Below are 21704 nucleotides of genomic sequence, written 5' to 3'. Positions count from 1 at the left end.
CTTTTCAGGATCAAGACTACGGACGATCATGGGGGTGCTTGAAGGCTTGACCTTGTCAAAATGCCTAAGCATCTATCGACATGATGCTCAAGTTCCAAACCGAGACATAATCGTGTTTTCCCAAAATCCTTCATCTCAAACTACAGATTTCAAGTGTTCAGCGGTTTCCCTTAACTCTTTAAAGGCTTCTAATGAAGATCATATCCAACATGAACCGCGATGGAATCCGAAACTTGTTATAGAAACGCGTGAGCATATCCCTTCCCAATCAAGTAGTCATTTTAGTGAGCGTTTCAACCTTATTGTAAACGCGCTCCATGGTCTAGAGCTACTTGACTTGGGTAAATGAAGTTCGCCACGAACCTTCATGTATATTCCGTATCTAGATCCCTATAGAGATACATAGTGACCACATTTGTAGGCTGCATGTTCAGTTATTCGGAAACTACCAAACTGACAAGGTAGTGGAGTGCAATGACATCCATTACGAGAGAATATGTCTCATCGTAGTCGATTCCAGGGCGTTTTGTGAGAAGCCTTGCGCCATAAGGCGAGATTACCATCTCTTTTTCTCACTACGCTTTCTAACGAAGACCCATTAGTTAACAGGTTTTATATTAGGAGGTGTTAGCATCTCTAGCTCGAAAACCTTCCTCTTCGTTAGAGAATCCATCTTAACCTGGATCGCATCTTTCCATTTAAGCCAAAAACTCTCTACGTTGGCATTCATTCATCAACGGAGCGTGGTTCGATATCATCGGACTCAGCAAACTCATGCGCAACAAAATGCGTAACTACATCATCAATTATGATGGAGTTTCTATCCCACGTCTCATGTACACTAGTGTAAGTTTCATAGAGCTCTATATTCTCAGGAATAGGGTTTGACGTTGAGGCGTCCCCCAACGATAACCATAACCCGGAAGATACTCATGAGACGGATTTTGAGTCTTGATGATCAAAGGATTGGAATGTGCCAAAGTATCATTCGAACCCACAGGCCTCCCACGCATCCTAGCTGAGGCCATGGCCTGTAACGCCAGAGTGCCACTCTCTTTGGCATTGGCGCCATGCCTACCTCCGTGTAGGGTGGCGCTACGTCCTCTAGTAGGGACGTCCTTCCTTGCAGGCATGTTTGCAGCATATTTGTGTGATCTCGTCACTGTAATAGGGATCGAGATGAGACATAGTGGGGACAGACAACGACAATTCCTGTCGTTCCTGTTGAACATCCGTGTTCTTATCTCCCCCTAACGACGGGAAGACTGTCTCATCAAAGTGACAACCCGCAAATCTAGTGGTAAAGAGATCGCCTTGGAAGGGCATTAAGTGGCGGACGATTGTTGGAGTCTCAAATCCAACGTAGTTGCCCATTCGTCTGTAAGGACCCATCATAGAGCGCTGTGGCGGCGCAATTGGCACAAAAATGGCTCACTCAAATGTGCGTAAGTACAAAAGACGTGTACCCAGTCACTAGCTGTAACGCAGAGGTACATTGAGTGGCATTAGGTCGTAGACGAATTAGCATAGCTGCATGCGATATTGCATCACCCCAAGCGGATGTAAGAAGATTGGTGCGCATTACCAATGTTCAGACTACCATCGTAGTCGTTTCCGTGAGACCATTTGGGTGTGTACATGGGAATGTGATGTCCAACATCAAGCCCATTGCAATATCCATCGAAAGTCTTCGATGTAAACTCACTAGCATAGTCAAATCCAATTGACTGAATAGGATGATTTGGGGAGTGAGCCCATTGTCATATGATATGTGCTAGGAGTGTAGCGTATGCAGCATTTATAGGTGGACAATGGCACAACACGTGACTAGCGTGTTTGCGTGTCAACCAACATCATAAAATATTTAAGCGTCCACAAGTTGGTTGAATCAATCCACAAAATCCCTACGGATTCTTTGTAAGAACAGAATGAGTAATGTCATATCCTTTGCATAGGACGATCTCAGTCCTAATTTCTCTAAGGAACAGGCTTAGTAAACGATGTCCGTGTGAAGTCTTTTTGTAGACGAATCATCATATCATGACCAGGATGACCTATCCTGTCGTGACAAAGCCAATATGTGTCTAAGTCCAAGAGATCTTCTCTCATAACTTTATTGGATTTAATAGCTCGAATAGTGACATAAAGTCCACTAGAGCGACACATAAACTTCTCTAAGATGCATCTTTGTTCGCAATCATTAGAGGTAATGCAAAGGAACTCATTTCCGTTCTCTACATGCATTTTCGCATGGAATTCGTTGGCTATTCATAGGGTACTATTTGCCCCAAGAGCGTAGAGAGTTTCTGTGACAACAGTAATCAAGGTGCCATTTGGCAAGTGGAACTTGGGCTATTCCATGTCCTTGAATTAATACTGATGGCCTAGCCATCGTAGTCACAAAGTAATATGCTTAGAATCAAAATTGAGTCATAATGAAAAGAACTCGAAATTTTATTCATAAGCCAACGGAGTACATCATTGTTTCTATGATCAAAGAAAATCTAATCCAATAAAGGTAATATGGCAATCGCCTACATCTCTTGGAAAATAAAGACTTAAACAGAATTGGCGATCTATTGATTCCAGCCAGATTTGTAGTCTGCAACCCTTCACTCTAGATCATTTTCTTGATCTTCTTGTTCCACATAGTGAGCTTCTCTTGCTTCACAATATGCTTTGTAGGCGGTGACAAGTTCTTCACGAGCTCTACAAATGTGTGTCCAATGCTCAGACACTCCACATCGAGAACATACATCTCTTTGCTCAAACTCCATTGATTGAGGGGCTTTGAAAGCGTCATTTAGATGGCTCTTAGTGTTGGTGGCGCCACCAACATGGCCAGAGGCGTTGCCTCCCTCTCTCTTTCCACGTTGACCTTTTCGGTTCCGTATTCGCCTATTTTGGCGGTTACCTTCCCAAGTAGAGCGATTATATGGAGCAGAACGTCCAAATGTATCCCTAAGATTAGGGTTTCGCTCTTGGCGCCCTTTCTTTGGGGCGCGACTATAATTGGATTCCGGAATATGTTCTGTTCCCACGGATCTCGAATTATAGTTCTTAATAAGGATGTTGTCATGCTTTTCAGCGACATTCATAGCTTCAATGAGTTCATGAAACCTTGTGATTCGTCTTGCAGTAACATTGATTTGATAGTTCTTAGCAACCATCAATGCAGAGACGGGGAAAGTAGAGAGAGTCTTCTCAATCAACATCGCATTTGTGATCTCTTTACCACAGAATTCCATGAAGGATTTAATGCGAAGTGCTTCCGAGCTGTAGTCAAGAACTGACTTGAAATCACAGAAGCGGAGGCTATGCCATCTCACTTCTAGGTCAGGAAGCAGGGAGTCACGGACGTTGCCAAATCTTTCTTCGAGTGAGACCCACAGCCTTCTGGGGTCTTCTTCATTCATATACTCGTACTGGAGCGAATCATCCATATGACGAGTCATTAGGATGATGGCTTTCGCCTTATTTGCCTCTAAGGCTGCTCTATTTGCTTCCAAAGCTTGAGCTTGCTCAACAGTTATCACGTCCTGGCTAGGCTCGAGAATCATATCCAAGATTCCTACAGCCTTGAGATGCTGGCGGATATCACGAACCCACCTGTGATATCCAGAGCCAGTTGTTCCCAATGGAGCAAAGTCCAATTTGTTCAGGTTACTCATCCTGAAAGAGAACAAGAAATTAGGGTTAGTTTCGGAGCGAAAAGGGCTACCACGAAAAACTTATTAAATTTCTGAGCGTAGTCGCTTCCAAGAAATTAGGGATTTTTCTGAGCGTAGTCGCTTCCAAGAAAATCCTATTCCAAGAGGGGTTTTGGATTAGATCGAAACAACGATGTATGCGGTCGATCATTTTCTTCTCAACAAACTCTAAGTTTGGAGGACTCTACAAGCTCCAAGCTTGGAGTGAGCACGAACCCCCACAGTTCGGCTATTGGTCTCCCCTATGAAGAAGAAAGGGGGGTAGAAGAAGGGATTTTGGAAGTCTCCGAGAAAAGAAGAAGAAATAAATAAAAAAAAACTTCAAAAACGGGAACTTTTAGGAAAGTTTACCTTAAAAAGATGGCCGGAAAAAAAAAATGTCGCCGGAAAAGTTACTGTAGCTGACAGGAAAAATCACTGTAGCTGACCGGAAAATTCGCCGGAAATCGGCCGGAAAGATGCCGGAAACTGGCCGGAAAATAGTTGACCGGAGTTGACTGCTGACTGTTGACCGCTGACGTGGCAGTGGGTCAGTGTGCTGACGTGGCAGTGCTGATGTGGCAGTGGGTCCTCCTGCTGATGTGGAAGTGGGCCTGCGTCAGTGGGCCTCTACCATGGGCTTGGGCTTCTGCTTCTTGGGCTTCTGGGCTTCCTTTCCCTTTTTTTTTTCTTTTTTTTCTTTTTTTTCTTTTCTTTTCTGCCGGTTTTCTGCAGGATATTTAGTCGGCCGGTTCACGCACTTTTAGGCCGGTTTTCTCACTTTTTCTTCCGGTTCCAGAATCTTTGTCTTGAGAGGCTTCTTGTACCAAAATTTGGTGGAAATCGGAGGTCCGGAAGATGGTGAACCGGTGGAATATTTGCTGCTAGTTGTATAGAGCTTCTGGTGGCCGGTTCGGTGGTTTTCCGGCCGGTTCTTGAGGTGGGGCTGCCGGTTCTGGACTCCTGGGATAAAGTTCTTCAAGGTGTGAGGTGGAGGCAGAAAAGGCTTCAACGAATTGTATTCGGATTCAAGGTTTTTAGCTTCTTGAATCAGGGTTTGGCTATTTGTTTCAGGGTTAGGGCTTCGTGCTAATAACGTGTTGTAGAGAAACTGAATTTGAGAGGAATTTGCTGTGTATTCTCATTGATAATAGGGGCCTCTTTATATAGAGGATTACAATGCATAGAATCTCAATCATACAAGGAAAGTAATTCTACATTGATTAGGATTCTAGATCCTTCTAATTAAATCATATTACCACTAGGTCAAGTAACCTAGAGTTTGGGCTAAACACAAATTAGGTTTTCCTTCAACAAAACTTAATTAATGTCAAAAATTATTATCATGTCATCAAAAACATAATATTATGAAACTCCAATAAATCAACAATACTCAAATAATATAATAATAATCATTACGATAAATCAATATTCAAAGTAAAATACTACATGCATAATTAATTTAAAAATAATTGTCCCCTCACTGAATTACGACTACAACGACCGTCAGACGAATTCTTCTTTGAGCTCGATCTACATATCACCCTGAACAAATTGATATTATGAATAACTAATTGTGAGAATTGAAAATAAATTCATGATAATGAAACCGAAACCCCTAAATGATAATTCGTTGAAAGGTCGAACTCATATCGAAACGAGCTCAAATTTCATAGGTTACGTTGACTTGATAACTTTAACAACCTATCGAAAAATGCAGTTGATCCAATGGTCGGATCATCATGAATAATACTCCGAAATCTCGGAACTTCAAAATTTTCAATCATTTTCAAAATGTACACCAATCAATACAAAATTCATATCCACAAGTCCGTAACGTTACTCTCTACCTGACTCACAAAAACAGAAGCCCTAAAGTGGCTGGACGCGCCCCCACGCACAGTTACCTCAACTTGCAATTTGGGGTACAAACTATACACCAAACTACTCACAACAATCCCAACATCTTCTTTACCTACCAAAACCCATAAATGAATGAAAAGCGCAGAAAATACCTCGAAAGGTTCGTATTGAGGAGCTTCAAAAATTAAAAAAAAGAAAAAAAGAAATCCCATTCCATTTTTGGAGATGAAGCAAATGGTATGATTGTTTTGTTTGTACCCATCTACATTGATTCCCGCATGTGGGTCAAGAGGCTAACATTATTTAGTAACACACTGCTGTTTATGTACAAGGTAAACTTGGTAAATATGTTGTAGGAGAGCTCGACCTGTATGATAGCATTAGGGGAAGCCCCGTTTGGTAAACGAGACCGAATCTTTTCCTTTGCTCCAACACTGAGCGACTTTTTACCTCTACTTGGTTTCTAGAATCCCTCTAGAGTCTAGACCCATTCGGCCTCTGCCCAAGTTCTCGAATTCCCTTCTTTCATTTGCTCCTCACGCACAATCCAGAAGAAAGAAAACTCAATCTCCACAACGATTACTGGGTACTTTTTCTTACTCTTTTTCTATGTGCTACTCATGCTTCACTGGTTTTTTCATGTAGCAACTACTTGTTTATTGAGTGTCTGTGTTTATGTTGTGGAAATCTAGTTTATGGTTGGCTAATGTGATTGGGTGTGTTGAAATTACAGCCCCAGTTGTGAATGGTCTCCCTGTATCTTAGTTGGGATTTGGAATATTTCTGTTGGGGTTTCAAATTTTTTTTTAAAACTTTCTTGATTTCATTCACATTTTCTTTGTGGGTTTGTGACTGATTGAGCTTGCTGAGCTTCAGAAATTAAAAAAGAAGAAAAAGAAAATCTCATTCCATTGTTGTGAGCTGTATACTCTGATTATCTGTATACCTTAAACTTTAAAATCATTGTGAAAAGGAAGACATAGTTTTATGTTGTGAAAATGTGAAAAGTTAGTTCAGCTATGCTGGGATATTCAATTTTAGATGGATTCAATGATCCAGATGAAGGTTTTGTAGTTCACGTTGGTGATTTGGGGGCTTTAAAGTAGCATTTGAGAGAAATTTGGAAAAGAGTATAACAGAAAAGAGGATCCATTATGTCTCAAAATTTTGCACACGGTTCATTTAGTTACCGTACATTAGAATGTTACCTATTTTCTGGCTTTGAGTAGTTACTGTACTCCTGTAACCCGTTTCATGTAGTTTTCTCTACTTCGATTGATTCTACTATTGATAGAACCTATATGTCTATATATGATTGAATCCACTGGGAATAAATAAAATTTATATATAAGATGTGCATGCATTCAGTATTGAACTCTAAATTGCCCCAACTTATGTTGGATTTGCTTCAACAAAGACAAAATCAAACTTAAACTTCTGTTATAACTCGCAATAATAACAAAATTAAACATCTTGCTCACATTTTACCATTTCTAGACCTAATGGTGAAAATCTGATTTGAATTTTGATTTCATGATTTTTTTTTTTCCATTTGATCAAGGCTATAGAAGACATAAATTGATTATACTGATAGGGCAAAATTAGTGTTGTGGTATTGAATTTCAGCACTAGTCAAAATTTGGAATCAAAAGTGAAAAAAAAAAAACCTTGTTTTATGTAATCTCATGTGTATCTATTGAAATGTCACTAGTCCAAGTTCTCTCTTTCTCGAAAGGATGGGAAGGGCCGTAGAGGATGTATTACTTGACAGTGAATTATGATTGTGCATGAAAATTGAAGCTGCAAAGTCCACTCCCATCTCAGTCGTTATATGTCAATTTATTGCAGGAAAGTAATCAGATTGGTACATTTGTGTGGGAACTGGTATTATCTTTGTCAAATTGGACTATGTTGTGGCTTTGTTCTCCTTTTTGTTTCAGCGGTCTCATTCCTTTTATATCTGAGTGATCAAAATAGAATCTCAGTTGCTACTTTTTCGCCCCTTTGTTTTGTCGATTTGCATACCAATGAAGCATTATATAGGTCTCCATATGGACTCCGTTATCTATAACATTTTTTCCCCTAGATCCTTGTATGCTGCTTCATGGCTATTGTTGTTATTGCAATGTGGATAAATATATCCTTGGAGATGGTTAAACTAGCCAATATTTTTTTTTTTCGTTTGGACAGCAGTCTCATTGATAAATCGTTCAATAGTCAGTCAGAAGACTCTATTTCCTTTCTCAAGTTATCATTATCCCTTAATAAAAGTCTTTCAACTTGAAAACCCTTTTTATTCTGACCTCATGAACCCTGTTCAGTTGAGAGTCATATTAGGCAGCTCCTTTTGGCCATTCATTTTGTTTCCTCCTTTCAATATGTGTTTACTTCTTCCCATGAACTCTTCTGGCTTCTGTGTCTTCTTCACAGTTGCCTTGCAAACTTATTTTATTAGATACATAAGATGCCAAGGGAAAAGACAAATGCTTCATCAGTTGAACCTGAAAAGTCAATAGCATCTGATGAGAAGGTTGGTATTGATGAAGACAATGATCCTGATGAGGCAATGGATGAAGAGGTTGAGTATGAAGAGGTTGAGGAAGAAGAAGAAGTAGAAGAAATAGAAGAAGAAGTGGAAGAAGAAGAGGAAGAAGAGGAGGAAGAGGAAGAAGAGGAGGTAGAAGAAGAGGTGGATGATGAAGATGCTAATATTGCCTCTGGAACTGATGTCAAGAACTCAGAGAGCAGTGAAGAGGAGAAGAAAAAACATGCTGAACTTCTTGCCCTTCCTCCACATGGTTCTGAAGTTTACATTGGTGGTATTCCTCATGATGCTATGCAGGAGGAGTTAAGGGTCTTTTGTGAAGCTGTAGGAGAAGTTACAGAGGTTAATTTAATTGCTTTTTATAAAGTACCATTTTTATGCTCTTATAAAAACAAATCTTTTATACTGCTACTATTTTTTACAACAGGTTCGGATTATGAAGGGAAAGGATTTAGGTGACAATAAGGGCTTTGCATTTGTGACGTTCAGAAACATGGAGATGGCTTCTAATGCTATTGATGAATTGAATAATACCGAATTTAAGGTAGCGTAATCTCTTTCTGCATAAGCAGATAGCTTAGGGGGATTCATACAATTGATCCTTGACCTTGAATTATGATATACGAGTGCTAACAATCTTGAGATATTTGTTTGATTTTGAAAAGAAACAAAAAATTTGTTTCTTTACTTTTTGGGCATTCTTTCATGCTATTTATTATCAATAGGCTGCTCTGCTTTTGTGTTGACTCTCTCTCTCTCTCTCTCAGGGTAAAAGAATAAAATGTTCAACTTCTAAAGCAAAGCACCGTTTGTTCATCGGTAATGTTCCAAGGAGTTGGGGAGAAGAAGATCTGAGGAAGGTTGTGATGGAGGTTGGTCCTGGAGTTTCTGGTATAGAACTGGTCAAGGTTAGTGCGATATGGTTGCTAATTGTGGTTGGATTGTTTTAGCAAGTTATGTGTTTGTTTCTCTATCCCTTGTTCTCAGCCTGTTGAACTTTCTAGCAATTAAAAAGTTTCTGGTAAATGTGTGATGGTGAGTGTTGGCTAGGATTATGGAGGGCCTAGAATAATATATATGTTAAGAAATGGATTAGGTTTAGAGAATAATTGGTTTTGACTTCTGTAATTTTAGAGAAAGGATAGAAGAGAGTAGAAGCTAGAAAAGATATTAAGGCTTTAAGACACTCAGTTTTCGTTCACTCCGAATTTGGTTTTCCTTGCAAGAGAAAATGTTATTCATAGGCTTCAAATACATCTACTAGAGTCCTCAAATACCAAAATACTTATCAAAAGAGTCGGTAGATAACAATTACCCTTGGAGAACTATAATTCAAGTTTGTTTCTCATTAAAAAAGAGAAAAAAAAATACATAACTAAATCAATAAGGAAGCCTTAATTTTGACTCTGGATTTCTTTGTTATCGTGCATTGCACTACCATGGAGACTTCTCTTTGGACCCAAAAGGTCTTTTGGAGTTAGGCCCATGGGATTAGTTCTGGGTTTCCAATGCCTAAGACGGTACTTCTTTGCTATCCAAGATGAGGCTACTATATTTTGTTGTCAGTGATCCAGCTTGTTCTCCTTGATTCTTGGCTTCTTCTCTTCCTTGATTATTCAATTCTTGTTACAGGATATGAAGAACACAAGCAATAACCGGGGGTTTGCTTTCATTGACTACTATAACCATGCATGTGCTGACTATTCAAGGCAAAAAATGATGGACTCCAAATTTAAGCTGGATAATAATGCCCCAACAGTGAGCTGGGCAGACCCTAAAAACGCCGAGTCTTCTGCTGCTTCTCAGGTGTCATTTTGTTATTATTATTTTTTTTCCTTTCTCCCTTCTTCTTTCACATCTGATGGTTGAGGATTCAACTCTAGCCGGAATGTTGATATTAAAAGGAAATGTCAATCTTTTGACTTGGTGGATGACCAAATAAACTACAATCTTTTGTTTTTCGGAAATTGACTTCTTGAGATATAGACAAAAATTCATAATTCTGCTTATCAGGGCATCAACACAGGAGTTCTGTTGGGTACAATGTCAAAAGCGATCTGGTTTTGACAAAAGAGAATAGGGACTCCCTTTTGGGAGACCCCAGCTTCCCTAAATAACTTCTGCACTTCAATTGTATTTTAGGCCTTATCCCCTTACCTAAATAGCCGCAAACCATTCAACTTGTTGGTATGGTCTATGCTTGGTCTAAATATTGTCCATCTTGTATTGTTTTCTCCCCTCTTGAACTTGTCCATTCCCGTTTCGTATGCTTTTTTCTGTAGATTCCTGTATTGTTAATACTTGATAGTTATCTCACTACTTGGTGGGTGAACAGCTGTATTATTGGAAACAGAGCTTCAAGCTAGAAGATAATCATCTGGAAGCTTGAAGCTTGTGTGTCCTATTTCGTAACCTTCTGTTATGTACTTGGTCTGTGACTGGTGAAGTATTTTTGCTTTGTTTTGTGCCTTGCCTTCAGTGGGATCCTTGTCCTCTATTGTTGAATGCTTTGCTTTTACTGAATGGAAGTTAAGTTTCTCATAAAATAAATAACAAAATAGGACAGAAGAATTTCAAGCTAGAAGATAGTTGTCTGGAAGCTTGAAGTTCTGGTGTCCTATTTTGCAACCTTCTGTTATGTACTTGGTCTCTGACTGGTGAAGTTATTGCTTTGTTTTTGTTTGTGCCATGCCTTCAGTGGGATGTCCTCTGTTGTTGTATGCTTTGTTTTTTTTACCCAGTGGAAATTGTGTTCTCATAAAATAACAAAATAAAAAAATACAGGTGAAGGCGGTTTATGTAAAGAATTTACCCAAAACTGTGACGCAAGAACAGTTAAAGAAGCTATTTGAACACCACGGGAAAATCATGAAAGTGGTTCTGCCAGCTTCAAAATCCGGACAGGAGAGGAATAGAATTGGTTTTGTACATTTTTCAGAGAGGTCAAGTGCTATGAAAGCATTGAAGAACACTGAAAATTATGAACTTGATGGTAATAAATTCTATTATGTCTTAAACTCTTAACTGTAATCCTTTTTTTCTTTGTTCTCCGTTTTCCTTCTCAAAAATGATGTTTGAAGAAGCTTGTAAATTCTTATGGGTCTCATTATCTTCAGGCCAGCTGTTGGAGTGCTCTCTTGCAAGGCCACAGGCAGATCAAAAGTCCGGTGGATCGAATTCCCAGAGGTCAGGGTTGATTGCCAGTTATCCAGCTCGTGCTCTTTATGGTGTGCCTGGGGGTGCCTATGGGGCTCTTGGTGCAGGATATGGTGCTGCAGGTTTTGCACAGGTGAGATATGTCTGCCGACCTATGCTGATTTTGTTGGGTATTCTCAAATAATAAGTCCACTAAAATGTACGTTTCACATATTGCTCGTGGAATTTCATAATTTAACAATAAATGGATATCAAATATATTGCAAATGGCTTTTCTCTGTGGCCTGATAACTATTGTTTGTGTTTGATTAGACTGTTGATCCCTGATTTCTGTTATGTCCGTTTTGGAACTTTTCTAGCAGTTTGAATGGGCTATACAAATACTATTTTTCTTGGATTGTAGACAATAAAGTAAATATCATGAAACATTGAGCCACAAGAGTATTTTAACATCTCTATGTCTCTCTGTGTGTTGTGCGCTCGCACACACACATATATAATTATGGCCAATCCAATTTTAAAACAATACACCCTATTCTTAAAAGTCATCATAATTTTCTTTTCCAATGTTGGAACAGTAAACCCTATCCACAGTAGACATTGCAAAAGTTCCAAGGTTATGACATTCTAAAGTTATTCTTAACCAATATGTAAGTACCAAGCCCAATATCGTATTTACGAGACCCTGATACTTAATAATAAGCCTTCTATTTGTTCTGTTTTAAATGGATCATGCATCAGTGTATGATTCCTTGATTGCTTGTATATTATAACCTTATGAGTAACTCACACTAATAGCAAGGCCCTGTTTCCAGAAAAGCGTTCTCCAAATTACACGTCCATCTCTTTAAATAACATGTTGATTCTTGAATAAAGCATTTTTCTCGATGTATATAAAAGTTCAGGGTTCACTTGTTTGTTTGTTTGTTTTATTTTTTGTTTGAAAATATTTGTTCATCTGGGGTTGGTATGCGCTCTTCCCTCCATGCATTGTAGATCTTTGAAAATACTTGTATGATTTTGCATTCTTTGTTCAGAGCATGTGACATGCAAATTTTGATGACTTAATGCCACCGGATCCAAATTAGAGAACCAAAATCATAAAGATTCAATCTCATCTGGGACAGTTTTTAGTTCATAGTTCTCAATGTCATACAAAGACGTGAAGGACAAAATTTTCTAAGAGTCTGCCTTAACCTGATTGCAGCCTTTGATGCCTGGACCAGGACCGGCTCCTGCTGGCATGGCAATGATGCCGATGCTTCTGCCTGATGGACGGATTGGATATGTTTTGTAAGCACAGTACATCTTTTGGCTCAATACCTTTAATTGCTTATTGTTTGACATTACATTTTTCATTCTATGTCTGCCTTGCAAAATAAGTAATAGAGTAAATCAAATAGTAAAGCCAGTGGCTTATACTTCTGAGCTCTAGTTTCAAGTAATTGTATCTTCAGGCTTGATGTTACAAGAAGTTGATCCATAGAAAACTAACTTGCTGTTTTATTTGTTTGGGTAAATTTTCCCGGTGGAGCTTATAAATATGAGTTCATTGAGTTGTTAATTTTTTCGTTAACAGAAGTTGGTCTTGGTCTGTTTACTCTTGTAAACATGCCTAGACTTAACTCTTTGTTGGGATGATTTGAATAACAAACCAATAACCACAATTGCTTTAGAAATTAGCTTGTATAATTTACATACCGTAGTGCATCGGTTCTCCAAATGGGGGGCCTAATTGTTCCAAAGGAAGTTTATTGCAGGATGTGATTATTGTCATCTCAATGATAATTCAGGATCTGGTTGATATTTGACACTTTAGATCTAATGCATTTACCAACTAGAGTAATTGATTGTCCTTATTGCAGGCAACAACCAGGGCCTCAGCCATACCCACACCCACACCCACACCCGCACCCGCACCCGCACCCACACCCACACCCACACACGCCGCATGCACATCAGCGAAATAGTGGCCGGGGTGGTGGCGGGAGCGGTAGCAAGAGTAGTGGTGGTTCAAATAAGGGAAGGCACAACCATGATGCTGGGCATGGGCGCAGGTTTCACCCATATTGATTGTTCTAGTAATTGTTGCTAGTTGGGAAGGTCTGCATTCTCGTGTACTCTACTAGTCCTGGTTGTAATGGTTAAAAAGTTGTAACATCATGATTATTTATGGAAGTGCGTTTAGGATTCTGATTCTTCATTCAGCAACAGATATATAAATGATGTATTCATTAGTTGCATAAGTATTGTTATTGGTCAGAATTGATTTGATAGATTTATCTATTATTGATCTTGCAAGTACGGCAAAAGAAACAAGAAGTTCAACAGAGGCATATTAGCAGAATGTATTCGTCAGTTTGGTTGGTTGAAAAAAAAATGGCATCATGCCAGAGTGAAACAATTTTTGTGCTGCATTGTGTATCATGTATGATTCTCTTTAGTTTGGTTGCCTATTTATGAAGAATAAGAGTAGTATGATACTACGATATGCCTATGCGTATACAAGTGCTTGCGAGGCATTGCGTGGCGTGAAACTTGGGTAAAATGAGATGAGCGAGTGTTTTATCGATGCAAAACCTATGGTTGGGTGGGCAGTTGTTGCCAGAGAATCCAAGGTATTACAAACCTGAGCTACAAATTAGGCTATGCACTGTAAGACATGGTTTGCATTTTTAAAATGAAGCATGATTTTTGATGGTGCAAACAGGGGAAAACTTGAGTGGCCGCATTGCGACTCAAACAAGTAATTGTTCAGGAACCATTCTAACAAACATGAACTTCAGCTTCGAACTACAGCCTGAAAGAAAAAGCAATACAAAGCTAGCAGAAATTGTTCATTCTTTGCTCGAGCTTTCGCTAGCGCCATCGCCGCCATCCTCATCTTGGTTTTCTTCCTCTTCTTCCTCCTCTTCCTTGGGCGGCGGCTCTTCCAATTTCCTCTTCTTTTTCACTTCCTTTGTTTTCGCCTCTTTTGTTTTCGCTTCCTTTGCCTTTGATGTTCCTGCCTTCTTCCCAGCATTCTTCTCCCTCAGCCCTGCAAATCGAACCAACAAGACCCGATTCTCTCATACATCCAATGAATAAATTCAACTTGCACATTCTCGACATCAAAAAACACCACACACACAACATTTTAGATCTATTTCAGTCGAGCATTTCATCGAACACCTTACGTGCAAAACATAATGCCCCCAATCAAACTAATTTACCTTCAAGAGAGGCCTTCAGAGGCTCGACGAACTCCGGGAACTCGATGTCCTCCAACGCCTTCAAAACATCGTCGCCGTTGATCGTCTGCCTCTTCGATCCCTTGCAGATGTCGTTGGCTCTGCAACCAAATCAAAAATCGATTACGAAGTGCGAAATCGAACAATCGAGATGAGAATCGAGAGAGATCGAGAGAGAGAGAGAATTGCATACGTGGCGGAGAGGTAGTGGATGAAGATGCGGGCGCTCTCGGAGAAGGCGGTGAGGGCTTCTTTGTGGACGTTCAGGTCGCCGTCGCCTTTGGAGCACTCGGAAAGCTTATCCTTCACCACACGGCGCACGATAGTCTTGGGCAGCTCCGCCGTTTCCATTGTTACCCTGTGTTTCTCACAATACCTGGAGGTTGGAATCGCTTTTGAGCTGGAGAGGGGTTGAGGTTACAATTGTAATTTTCCAAAACATTCATTTTCCCGCCTTTCTTCTTACCCTCTGACCCCGCCATTTTTAGGGCTCCATAGTCCATACCTAGTCATACAATACGCGACATGTTAAATACGTTTTAAATTTCGACCTAGTGTTGGTAATTCAAATTAGCATATGTATTTACCAATTTTAATCGACCGTATTAAAATTTGTTCAATTTTAATTAAATACATTAAAGATTGCTTTAACATTTCGACGAAGACGATAGTTGTATGATTGATGTGTCTAATATCTGTATCAAACAATATGATAACAACATAAGCAAAAGTAAAAGCTATGTCACTTTCTTAGAGCACTTGTACCCGTTAGCTCAAGCAAAATGATGAGACAACAATGCTTCCACCAAAATTGAACTATTCATTACATACGGCCTCCCTTTTTTTTGTTTTTTGTGTTTTTTTTTTTGATTCCTTCCACCCACGAAGGCGGGGAAAGGGCTAGAAAAATATATGGGGCCTTGATTCAATGCACAAAATGATGCTAAGGTACTCTCACTTACTTCATCAAAAAAAAAAAAAAATTCTCACTTACCAAATTTAAGATCAAAATGTTCATTTTAGACTCTTGAAAACCACTATTACGCATTGCTACTAAACTCTCTCTCTCCCTCTCTCACTGCCAAGGTATTAAAAAGCGCGCCCGAGGCTCATAAAGCGTGAGGCGCACAAGAGAAAGCCTCTGTTTTGCAGCTGAGGCGTAGAGGCGTTGAAGGCGCTGCTAAAGGCGCGAAAGGAGTCTTGCGCGCACGCCTGGGTATTTTTTTTTTTTTTTTTACACCAAAACGACGTCGTTTTGGTATTTTGGGAGACAAATTCATTTAGGTTCAGTTTTGAAGTCGAGCCAAGCCCCGAATCAGTCCAAGCAGCCTCCTCCCCGACATACACTCTCAAAGCAGCCAATCCCAATACTTACTCGAAAATTTGATAAAATCATGAAGAGCCCATAAGTTTTCTCAAGAATTTGGTTCTAAAGGAGGCTATTTGCAGTGGAGGAAGAAATAAATTCGATTTGAAGAGAGTTGGAGAGTTGTAGTTCGATTTGAAGAAAAGGAATTTAAGGTATGAATATGATCATGCTTCGATCAACTTTCCTTGTTTTCTGTGGATGGTTTCGTGTTTCTTTGTTTTGTGCAATTGGAAATATTGGAATTTGGATCAGTTGTATCAGTTGCTAGTCTGCTACCACAGCATTTTATGATATGCAAATTCGGTAATGGTGTTTCATTATGGCCGAAGTTTCTGGTAATAACAAGTTTCTGGCAATTAAAGTTGGTATGATTTGAATGCATGAGGATACTTGTTCTTATTATGAGAATCATTAATGGGCCATACTCATTAGCATTTGAATTTTTCATGCATCTATGTGCGTTTCTTTTGGCTTCTGTGTATTTTCTGCTTTAACAAAGTTTGCAGGGAATATATATCTACTCACTGCATTGCATCCTCTTGTTTAAACTTGATATTTGATTAAAAGACACCTAATCAGCAACTAAAATATTACACAGAAGGGTTGTTACTGGCTTGACTCCAAATTATCTATTGAAAAGAACTCTGTTTGGAGCTAACTTCTATTGATCAAGACTTGTACTTAGTGGTTGGTGACCCTGGACTATAGCTGTTGTTAAATCTACCTAACCCTTATCACATCCATGAATTTAGTGAAAAACTAATAATTTTAAGAACAATGAAAAACATGGTTCTGTTTATGATTGGCATTGTGTATTTAGTTGTCCTGCTCCCACTTTAAATTGATATACGTTTTGAAATTGTGTAATGTAGGCACAATGAGTTCTAGTACTAGTGGGACAACAAAGATAGATCATGCTTGGCGATGGAGGTGATAGTTTGGATGTTGATCTTTTAATTGATGAGGATGATGATTTCGATGGATGAAGTTGATTTCAATAATTGTTCATGTTCTTTGGTCATTCAACTTTAAATCTTTGGATTTATTTTATGTTTGGTGATTTTGTTGAATCATATGGTTTTAGTACTTGCTTATTATGAATGGATGACAATTTATAATGTTTTTTTGGTTACAATACATGTTCTATATATAAGACTAGTTCTATACATAAATACAGCTAATTTATACGTAAGGCTTACGCCTTACGCCTCAAGGCGAACGCCTTGCTGAGGCTCTCCCGGCTACGCCTCAGCCTTTTAAAACATTGCTCACTGCCACTAAATTCCGATGGCCGGATCTTCCTCTTTGGGTTGAATTGAGATGTGATATTTGGAAGATTTGTAAAGAATTTCAAGACGAACAAAGCCTAGTCGATCTCTCCTTCAAATTTGGCCGGAGTTGGTCGGAATTTGAAAAAGATGTCGAAAAAGGGCCGAAACTTCTTTTATTCAGTTCATTGTGTATGGTGAATAACATGGTGCAAGACATATATGGTTGGAAAGAGGGTTCTAACACAGAGATCGAGAGCAAGTCCTAAGCACAATCATGGCCTCCACATCTCAAGGAGATCCCTTCCGTCCTTTGTGGCAGCGAATCTGGAAATCAAAAGTTCCAGGTAAAGTCCAAAAAAATGCTTGGCGTGCTTGTAACAATTTGCTGCCTACAAAAGCTTCCCTTCTTCGAAAAGGCTTCACTGGTGACACCAGGTGCCTTATTTGCCCTGCCAAGTTTGAAGATAGAATTCACATCTTTTTTAAATGTCCTACAACTCACAATATTTTCTCTGCACCACCTTTTAACTTCCAGCAACATATTGCACCCAATATGGATTTCAAGGTTTAGATACTAGACAAGGCAACAACACTGCAGCAAGATGTTTTTGACAAGCTGTTCATGAGTCTTTGGGCAATCTGGAAAAACTGAAACAACATGTTCTGGCATGGTACTTCTCAACCACATACCAAGATGATGTTTGCTGCACTGTCATGGCTTGAAGAGTTCAGAAAAGCAAGACAATCCAACCAACCAGCCAAAATGTCAAACCGGAAAAACAAGTGGCAACCGGATAATGAAGGTAACTGGAAGCTAAATGTTGACGGCAGTTTTGTTCCAAATCAAACCGGAGGAGGACTTGGTGGAATCTTACGGGATGCGCAAGGAAATTTTAAGGCTGCTTTTACACTACCAGTTCAACATGTAGAAAGTGCGAAATAAGTAGAGTTGCTGGCTATCAACGAAAGACTAAAAATGTTGCGTTCCTTTCCAGGGCAACCTGTTGATTTATTGGCATATGCAGCAATAATGGCTGACATTCAGGCTCTGCTGAGGGCCAAACCGGAACTGCAAGTGTGTTTTGCTCCTAGAACCTATAATGGAGTGGCTCACAGGTTAGCTAACCTAGCTTTTGATGATAATGAGAGGCATGTATGGATGGAGGGATACGCCCCCAGAATGTATCCTAGATGCATGTACAAGCTCGGGATTATAACTCAGGCTAATCCCCATTAATAAAGATTATTCATTTACTCAAAAAAGTATTGTGTATGGGAAATTTTTTTCTTTGAGCCACTATGGCAGGTTCATTCGCAATATTATGAGTCTGAGTTAATGAAGTGCTCTCATTTCTTGTAAAAAAAAAAAATTAAATTGATCAAGGTATCCAACTTAGTATCCGCAAGAAATTTGATATTAGTTTTGTGGCATCTAATTAATAGTTCAATACTATTGGTCTATTGTCAAAAAAAATAAAAAAAAAGGTTCAATGCCTACAAAATGTTTTCCCTGGTATATCCATCCTTGTACATTGGCATATGAAGAAATGAAACTAAAATTGGATATGAGGTGTATTCCAAAATAACGTTTTCTTTTGGGGGGTTCCATCGTTAAGAATCCTAATTAGAATGCGAACAGCGACCACCAAAATATTTTTGGTAATGCAAACAACGTTAAGCATTAGGCAAGCGCATGAGAAGTGGAGAACCTTCATTGCAATAACCCCCACGCGCTTCCGTGGAAAACAGGGATTCATTCACACGCCACCCTCATTGAACCGCCTCAAACTTTGAACGCATATCAAAACCATAACAAATCCCCTGACCAGGTGCTTCTCCTCTCAATTTCACCCAATCCAAGAAACACACGTTCTTCTTCTTCTTCTTCAATGGCTTTTTCTAATGCCGACTATGGTTCTAACTCATACGCTGCTTCTGCCCCATCCCTGCCCGACTCCCCTGAGCACCAAGAACAAGAATATTACAGCACCACCTTTTCAAATGATCCTCCTCCTCCTGCGGCCAGAAATTACTACTACGGGAACAGCAAGCCTTTCTCACAATACGGGCGTAGTTACGCCCGTAGTTACGGCCATAGTTACGCCCGTAGATACGAGGGCCCGTCTCCTTCTTCATATGGGGAATCGGGAGGGGATTTTCCACCGGGAACCGACCCGGCTGTGATTAGCAGCTTTCAGATGGTGGATAAGGACAGGAGTGGCTTCATTGATGACAATGAATTGCAACTAGCTCTTTCTTCTGGCTACCATAAGTTTAGCCTCAGGACCATTCGCTTGCTAATGTTTCTCTTCAAAAATCCCGACAATGATTATATTCTAAAACTCGGTCAGTTTTTGTCTCTCTCTAATAGCTTGTGTTGTTCGGCAGGGTTTGTTGAGTTTTACTAGAAATTATGAGAAGAATAGGAAATTCTAATGCTTCCCGTTTTGTTGATTTTGGTGATACAGGTCCTCAGGAATTTGCTGCACTCTGGAGTTGTCTTGGTGAATGGCGAGTAAGTGTAACATATATCCTGGTTGATGATTATTATTACAATGGCCTAGTAGAATCTTTTTATTGTGTAAGGAAACAGAAAAACAGCATGAGAGGTTTCTTTATTTCATTCATTGAAAATACATTAATTGTTGGCAAGGGATCGTTTAAATGCCATTCAGCTTGAATATGACATTTGTTTTTTTTTACTATGATAGCCTGCAGTTGGTAGTTGGTATCACTGTAAATATCCGAATGTTTGATGATTCAACTTGCTCATAAAATTATTAAGATTCATATATGCAGCAGTGAAGCTTTCTTGCAATCTGGTAAAGACAACAATCTGTTACATAATCTCTATTGGCTGGGAATATTGATTCCAGTTTTCTACTATATAGGTAACATAGGTGTTGGTGATAAATCTGATATTCCCGACCTGATAAAATTTTGAGACATACTGATCTGCTATTGACCATCATATAGCCAGAATGTTGATTTGCTCTTTATTTTCTTGATTCAAAAGAGACCACCTTGTATTAATCGTCAGTGGCTATTGAATATTGGTAACGAAAGGACTAGCCACTGGTTTCCCTCTACACTTGTGTCAAGTCCTTTTGTTGTTCTGCAAACTGCTCTTAGATTACATAAAAATCTGTTCTTTATCTCTTTGCGCCCTTCTAATTGCAACACTGAATTACTAATTAAACCTGCCATTTCAGACCATGTTTCAAAAATATGACACAGATAGGAGTGGGAAGATTGATGTGCTGGAGTTGAGAGATGCACTGTATGGTCTAGGGCTTGCAGTCCCTCCTACTGTTCTTCAAGTTTTGACTTCCAGGTACGAAGATGGAAGTGGGCGTCGGGCTGAACTCGATTTTGACAGTTTTGTCGAGTAAGTATTCTTCGATCTCTAGTATTGAACGAATTATCTATCATCTAGCATGTTGTTCACCAGTGTGAATTCGAAGTACATTAGTTAAAAGTCAGGGCATCAGGCAACCTATTATTAACCAATATCATTAGCCTAGTATAAATTCAGATGCATCGTTTTGTTCTTCCTAGGAATCCTATGAGTTCTGATTCTGACATAATGTTATGTTTGACATGCAGATGTGGGATGATTGTAAAGGTAAGACTAACTACTCGATCTGATGCAATTTCTTAAGTAGATAATCGAATGCAATTTCTTTTCTGAAGATTTTGCTAGAATCTGATGAAACTAATATTGTTTTGGTTTCAGGGCTTGACTGAGAAGTTCAAAGAGAAGGATCCGCGATATACTGGTTCAGCAACGTTCAGTTACAACGCATTTATGTCTATGGTCATCCCATTTCTTGTGTCATATAATTGACTCCTCTTACTGCTTTAGATGTAGTGTTCAAAAGGTTGTACATTACATTCTTTTAATTTTTGAAGAGCTGGCATTTTCTCTTTGTTTGCAACAAACTTGTATATCTGAGTAAGAAGAGGGGATGTTTATTGATGTTATTGTATTAAAAGTGTATTTTGAGTTGAGTGTCATGGAATACAATTCATCATGTGAGTGATTGATGTAATTGTATTAAAAGAGTATCTTGGGTTGAGTGTAACATTTTGGGTCATGTGGACTTTTAAATGTTCGGTCTGAGGACCTTTTGTCACATTGGTGATCGAGGCACATATATTGTATACTTGAACCTCGGCCGAGGTGTCAGGTTACAATTCAGTTAGAGCTCTAGTCTGTCTGCCAAATGTACGGCTTGGGGGATAACTTCGCGTTATCGTGCCCTTGAGTACACATTTTTTAAAGGAGAGTTTCAAGTGGTTTCTTTCTTTTATTGTCCAAGAGGGACTTGATTTTCATGTTATGGGTGATCATCGACTTTGGTGTGAGTTGTTTGAATTCTTTTGTTGTTTTTATGTAATCTCCTGAACTAAGTTATATGCAGGGATTACTATCTTTTGAATTGTTTGTGTTAATGTAATCTCCTGAACTAAGTTATATGCAGGGATTACTACTCTTTGTATTGTTCGTTTTAATGTAATTCCTGAACTAAACTCCATGCAGGGATTTATATGATTTCTATTGTTTGTTTTTAATGTGAT

General features: G+C 39.2%; 3 protein-coding genes across 5 annotated transcripts; 2 read left to right on the top strand and 1 right to left on the bottom strand.

Annotated features, from left to right (window-relative positions):
• The first annotated feature begins 5909 nt into the window (after positions 1-5909).
• LOC112168155 (heterogeneous nuclear ribonucleoprotein Q) lies at positions 5910-13541 on the top strand. 3 transcript variants are annotated; one of them, XM_024305282.2, is made up of 9 exons: positions 5910-6138; positions 8008-8439; positions 8525-8641; positions 8865-9005; positions 9730-9903; positions 10882-11089; positions 11214-11386; positions 12461-12546; positions 13119-13541. In XM_024305282.2, the coding sequence occupies exons 2-9, from the start codon at positions 8017-8019 to the stop codon at positions 13324-13326; spliced, it is 1530 nt and encodes a 509-aa protein (XP_024161050.1). In that variant the 5' UTR covers positions 5910-6138; positions 8008-8016; the 3' UTR covers positions 13327-13541. The 3 variants fall into 3 exon arrangements, with proteins under 3 accessions (XP_024161050.1, XP_024161047.1, XP_024161045.1); XM_024305279.2 differs by having other exon boundaries at positions 7983-8439; XM_024305277.2 differs by having other exon boundaries at positions 7401-8439.
• Positions 13542-13796: 255 nt separating this feature from the next.
• LOC112168159 (DNA polymerase epsilon subunit 3) lies at positions 13797-14927 on the bottom strand. Its single transcript, XM_024305286.2, has 3 exons — positions 14677-14927; positions 14466-14584; positions 13797-14290 (listed from the first exon to the last, which is right to left on the bottom strand). The coding sequence occupies exons 1-3, from the start codon at positions 14832-14834 to the stop codon at positions 14091-14093; spliced, it is 477 nt and encodes a 158-aa protein (XP_024161054.1). The 5' UTR covers positions 14835-14927; the 3' UTR covers positions 13797-14090.
• Positions 14928-18806: 3879 nt separating this feature from the next.
• Positions 18807-21504, top strand: LOC112168156 (probable calcium-binding protein CML48). Its single transcript, XM_024305283.2, has 5 exons — positions 18807-19469; positions 19592-19638; positions 20336-20511; positions 20730-20748; positions 20860-21504. The coding sequence occupies exons 1-5, from the start codon at positions 19013-19015 to the stop codon at positions 20968-20970; spliced, it is 810 nt and encodes a 269-aa protein (XP_024161051.1). The 5' UTR covers positions 18807-19012; the 3' UTR covers positions 20971-21504.
• Positions 21505-21704: the final 200 nt, after the last annotated feature.

The sequence above is a fragment of the Rosa chinensis genome, chromosome 5, assembly GCF_002994745.2.
Source record: "Rosa chinensis cultivar Old Blush chromosome 5, RchiOBHm-V2, whole genome shotgun sequence".
Classification (NCBI taxonomy): domain Eukaryota; kingdom Viridiplantae; phylum Streptophyta; class Magnoliopsida; order Rosales; family Rosaceae; genus Rosa; species Rosa chinensis.
This window is presented reverse-complemented; position numbering and strand designations above follow the sequence as displayed.

Coding starts and splice junctions, on each gene's coding strand:
- LOC112168155 (XM_024305282.2), top strand. CDS start 8,017: ATGCCAAGGGAAAAGACAAATGCTTCATCAGTTGAACCTGAAAAGTCA. Junction 11,387..12,460: donor GTGCTGCAGGTTTTGCACAG/GTGAGATATGTC, acceptor ACCTGATTGCAG/CCTTTGATGCCTGGACCAGG. Junction 12,547..13,118: donor GGACGGATTGGATATGTTTT/GTAAGCACAGTA, acceptor TCCTTATTGCAG/GCAACAACCAGGGCCTCAGC.
- LOC112168159 (XM_024305286.2), bottom strand. CDS start 14,834: ATGGAAACGGCGGAGCTGCCCAAGACTATCGTGCGCCGTGTGGTGAAG. Junction 14,585..14,676: donor ATCCACTACCTCTCCGCCAC/GTATGCAATTCT, acceptor ATTTGGTTGCAG/AGCCAACGACATCTGCAAGG. Junction 14,291..14,465: donor TCTGAAGGCCTCTCTTGAAG/GTAAATTAGTTT, acceptor TTCGATTTGCAG/GGCTGAGGGAGAAGAATGCT.
- LOC112168156 (XM_024305283.2), top strand. CDS start 19,013: ATGGCTTTTTCTAATGCCGACTATGGTTCTAACTCATACGCTGCTTCT. Junction 19,470..19,591: donor TGATTATATTCTAAAACTCG/GTCAGTTTTTGT, acceptor TTGGTGATACAG/GTCCTCAGGAATTTGCTGCA. Junction 19,639..20,335: donor GTTGTCTTGGTGAATGGCGA/GTAAGTGTAACA, acceptor CTGCCATTTCAG/ACCATGTTTCAAAAATATGA.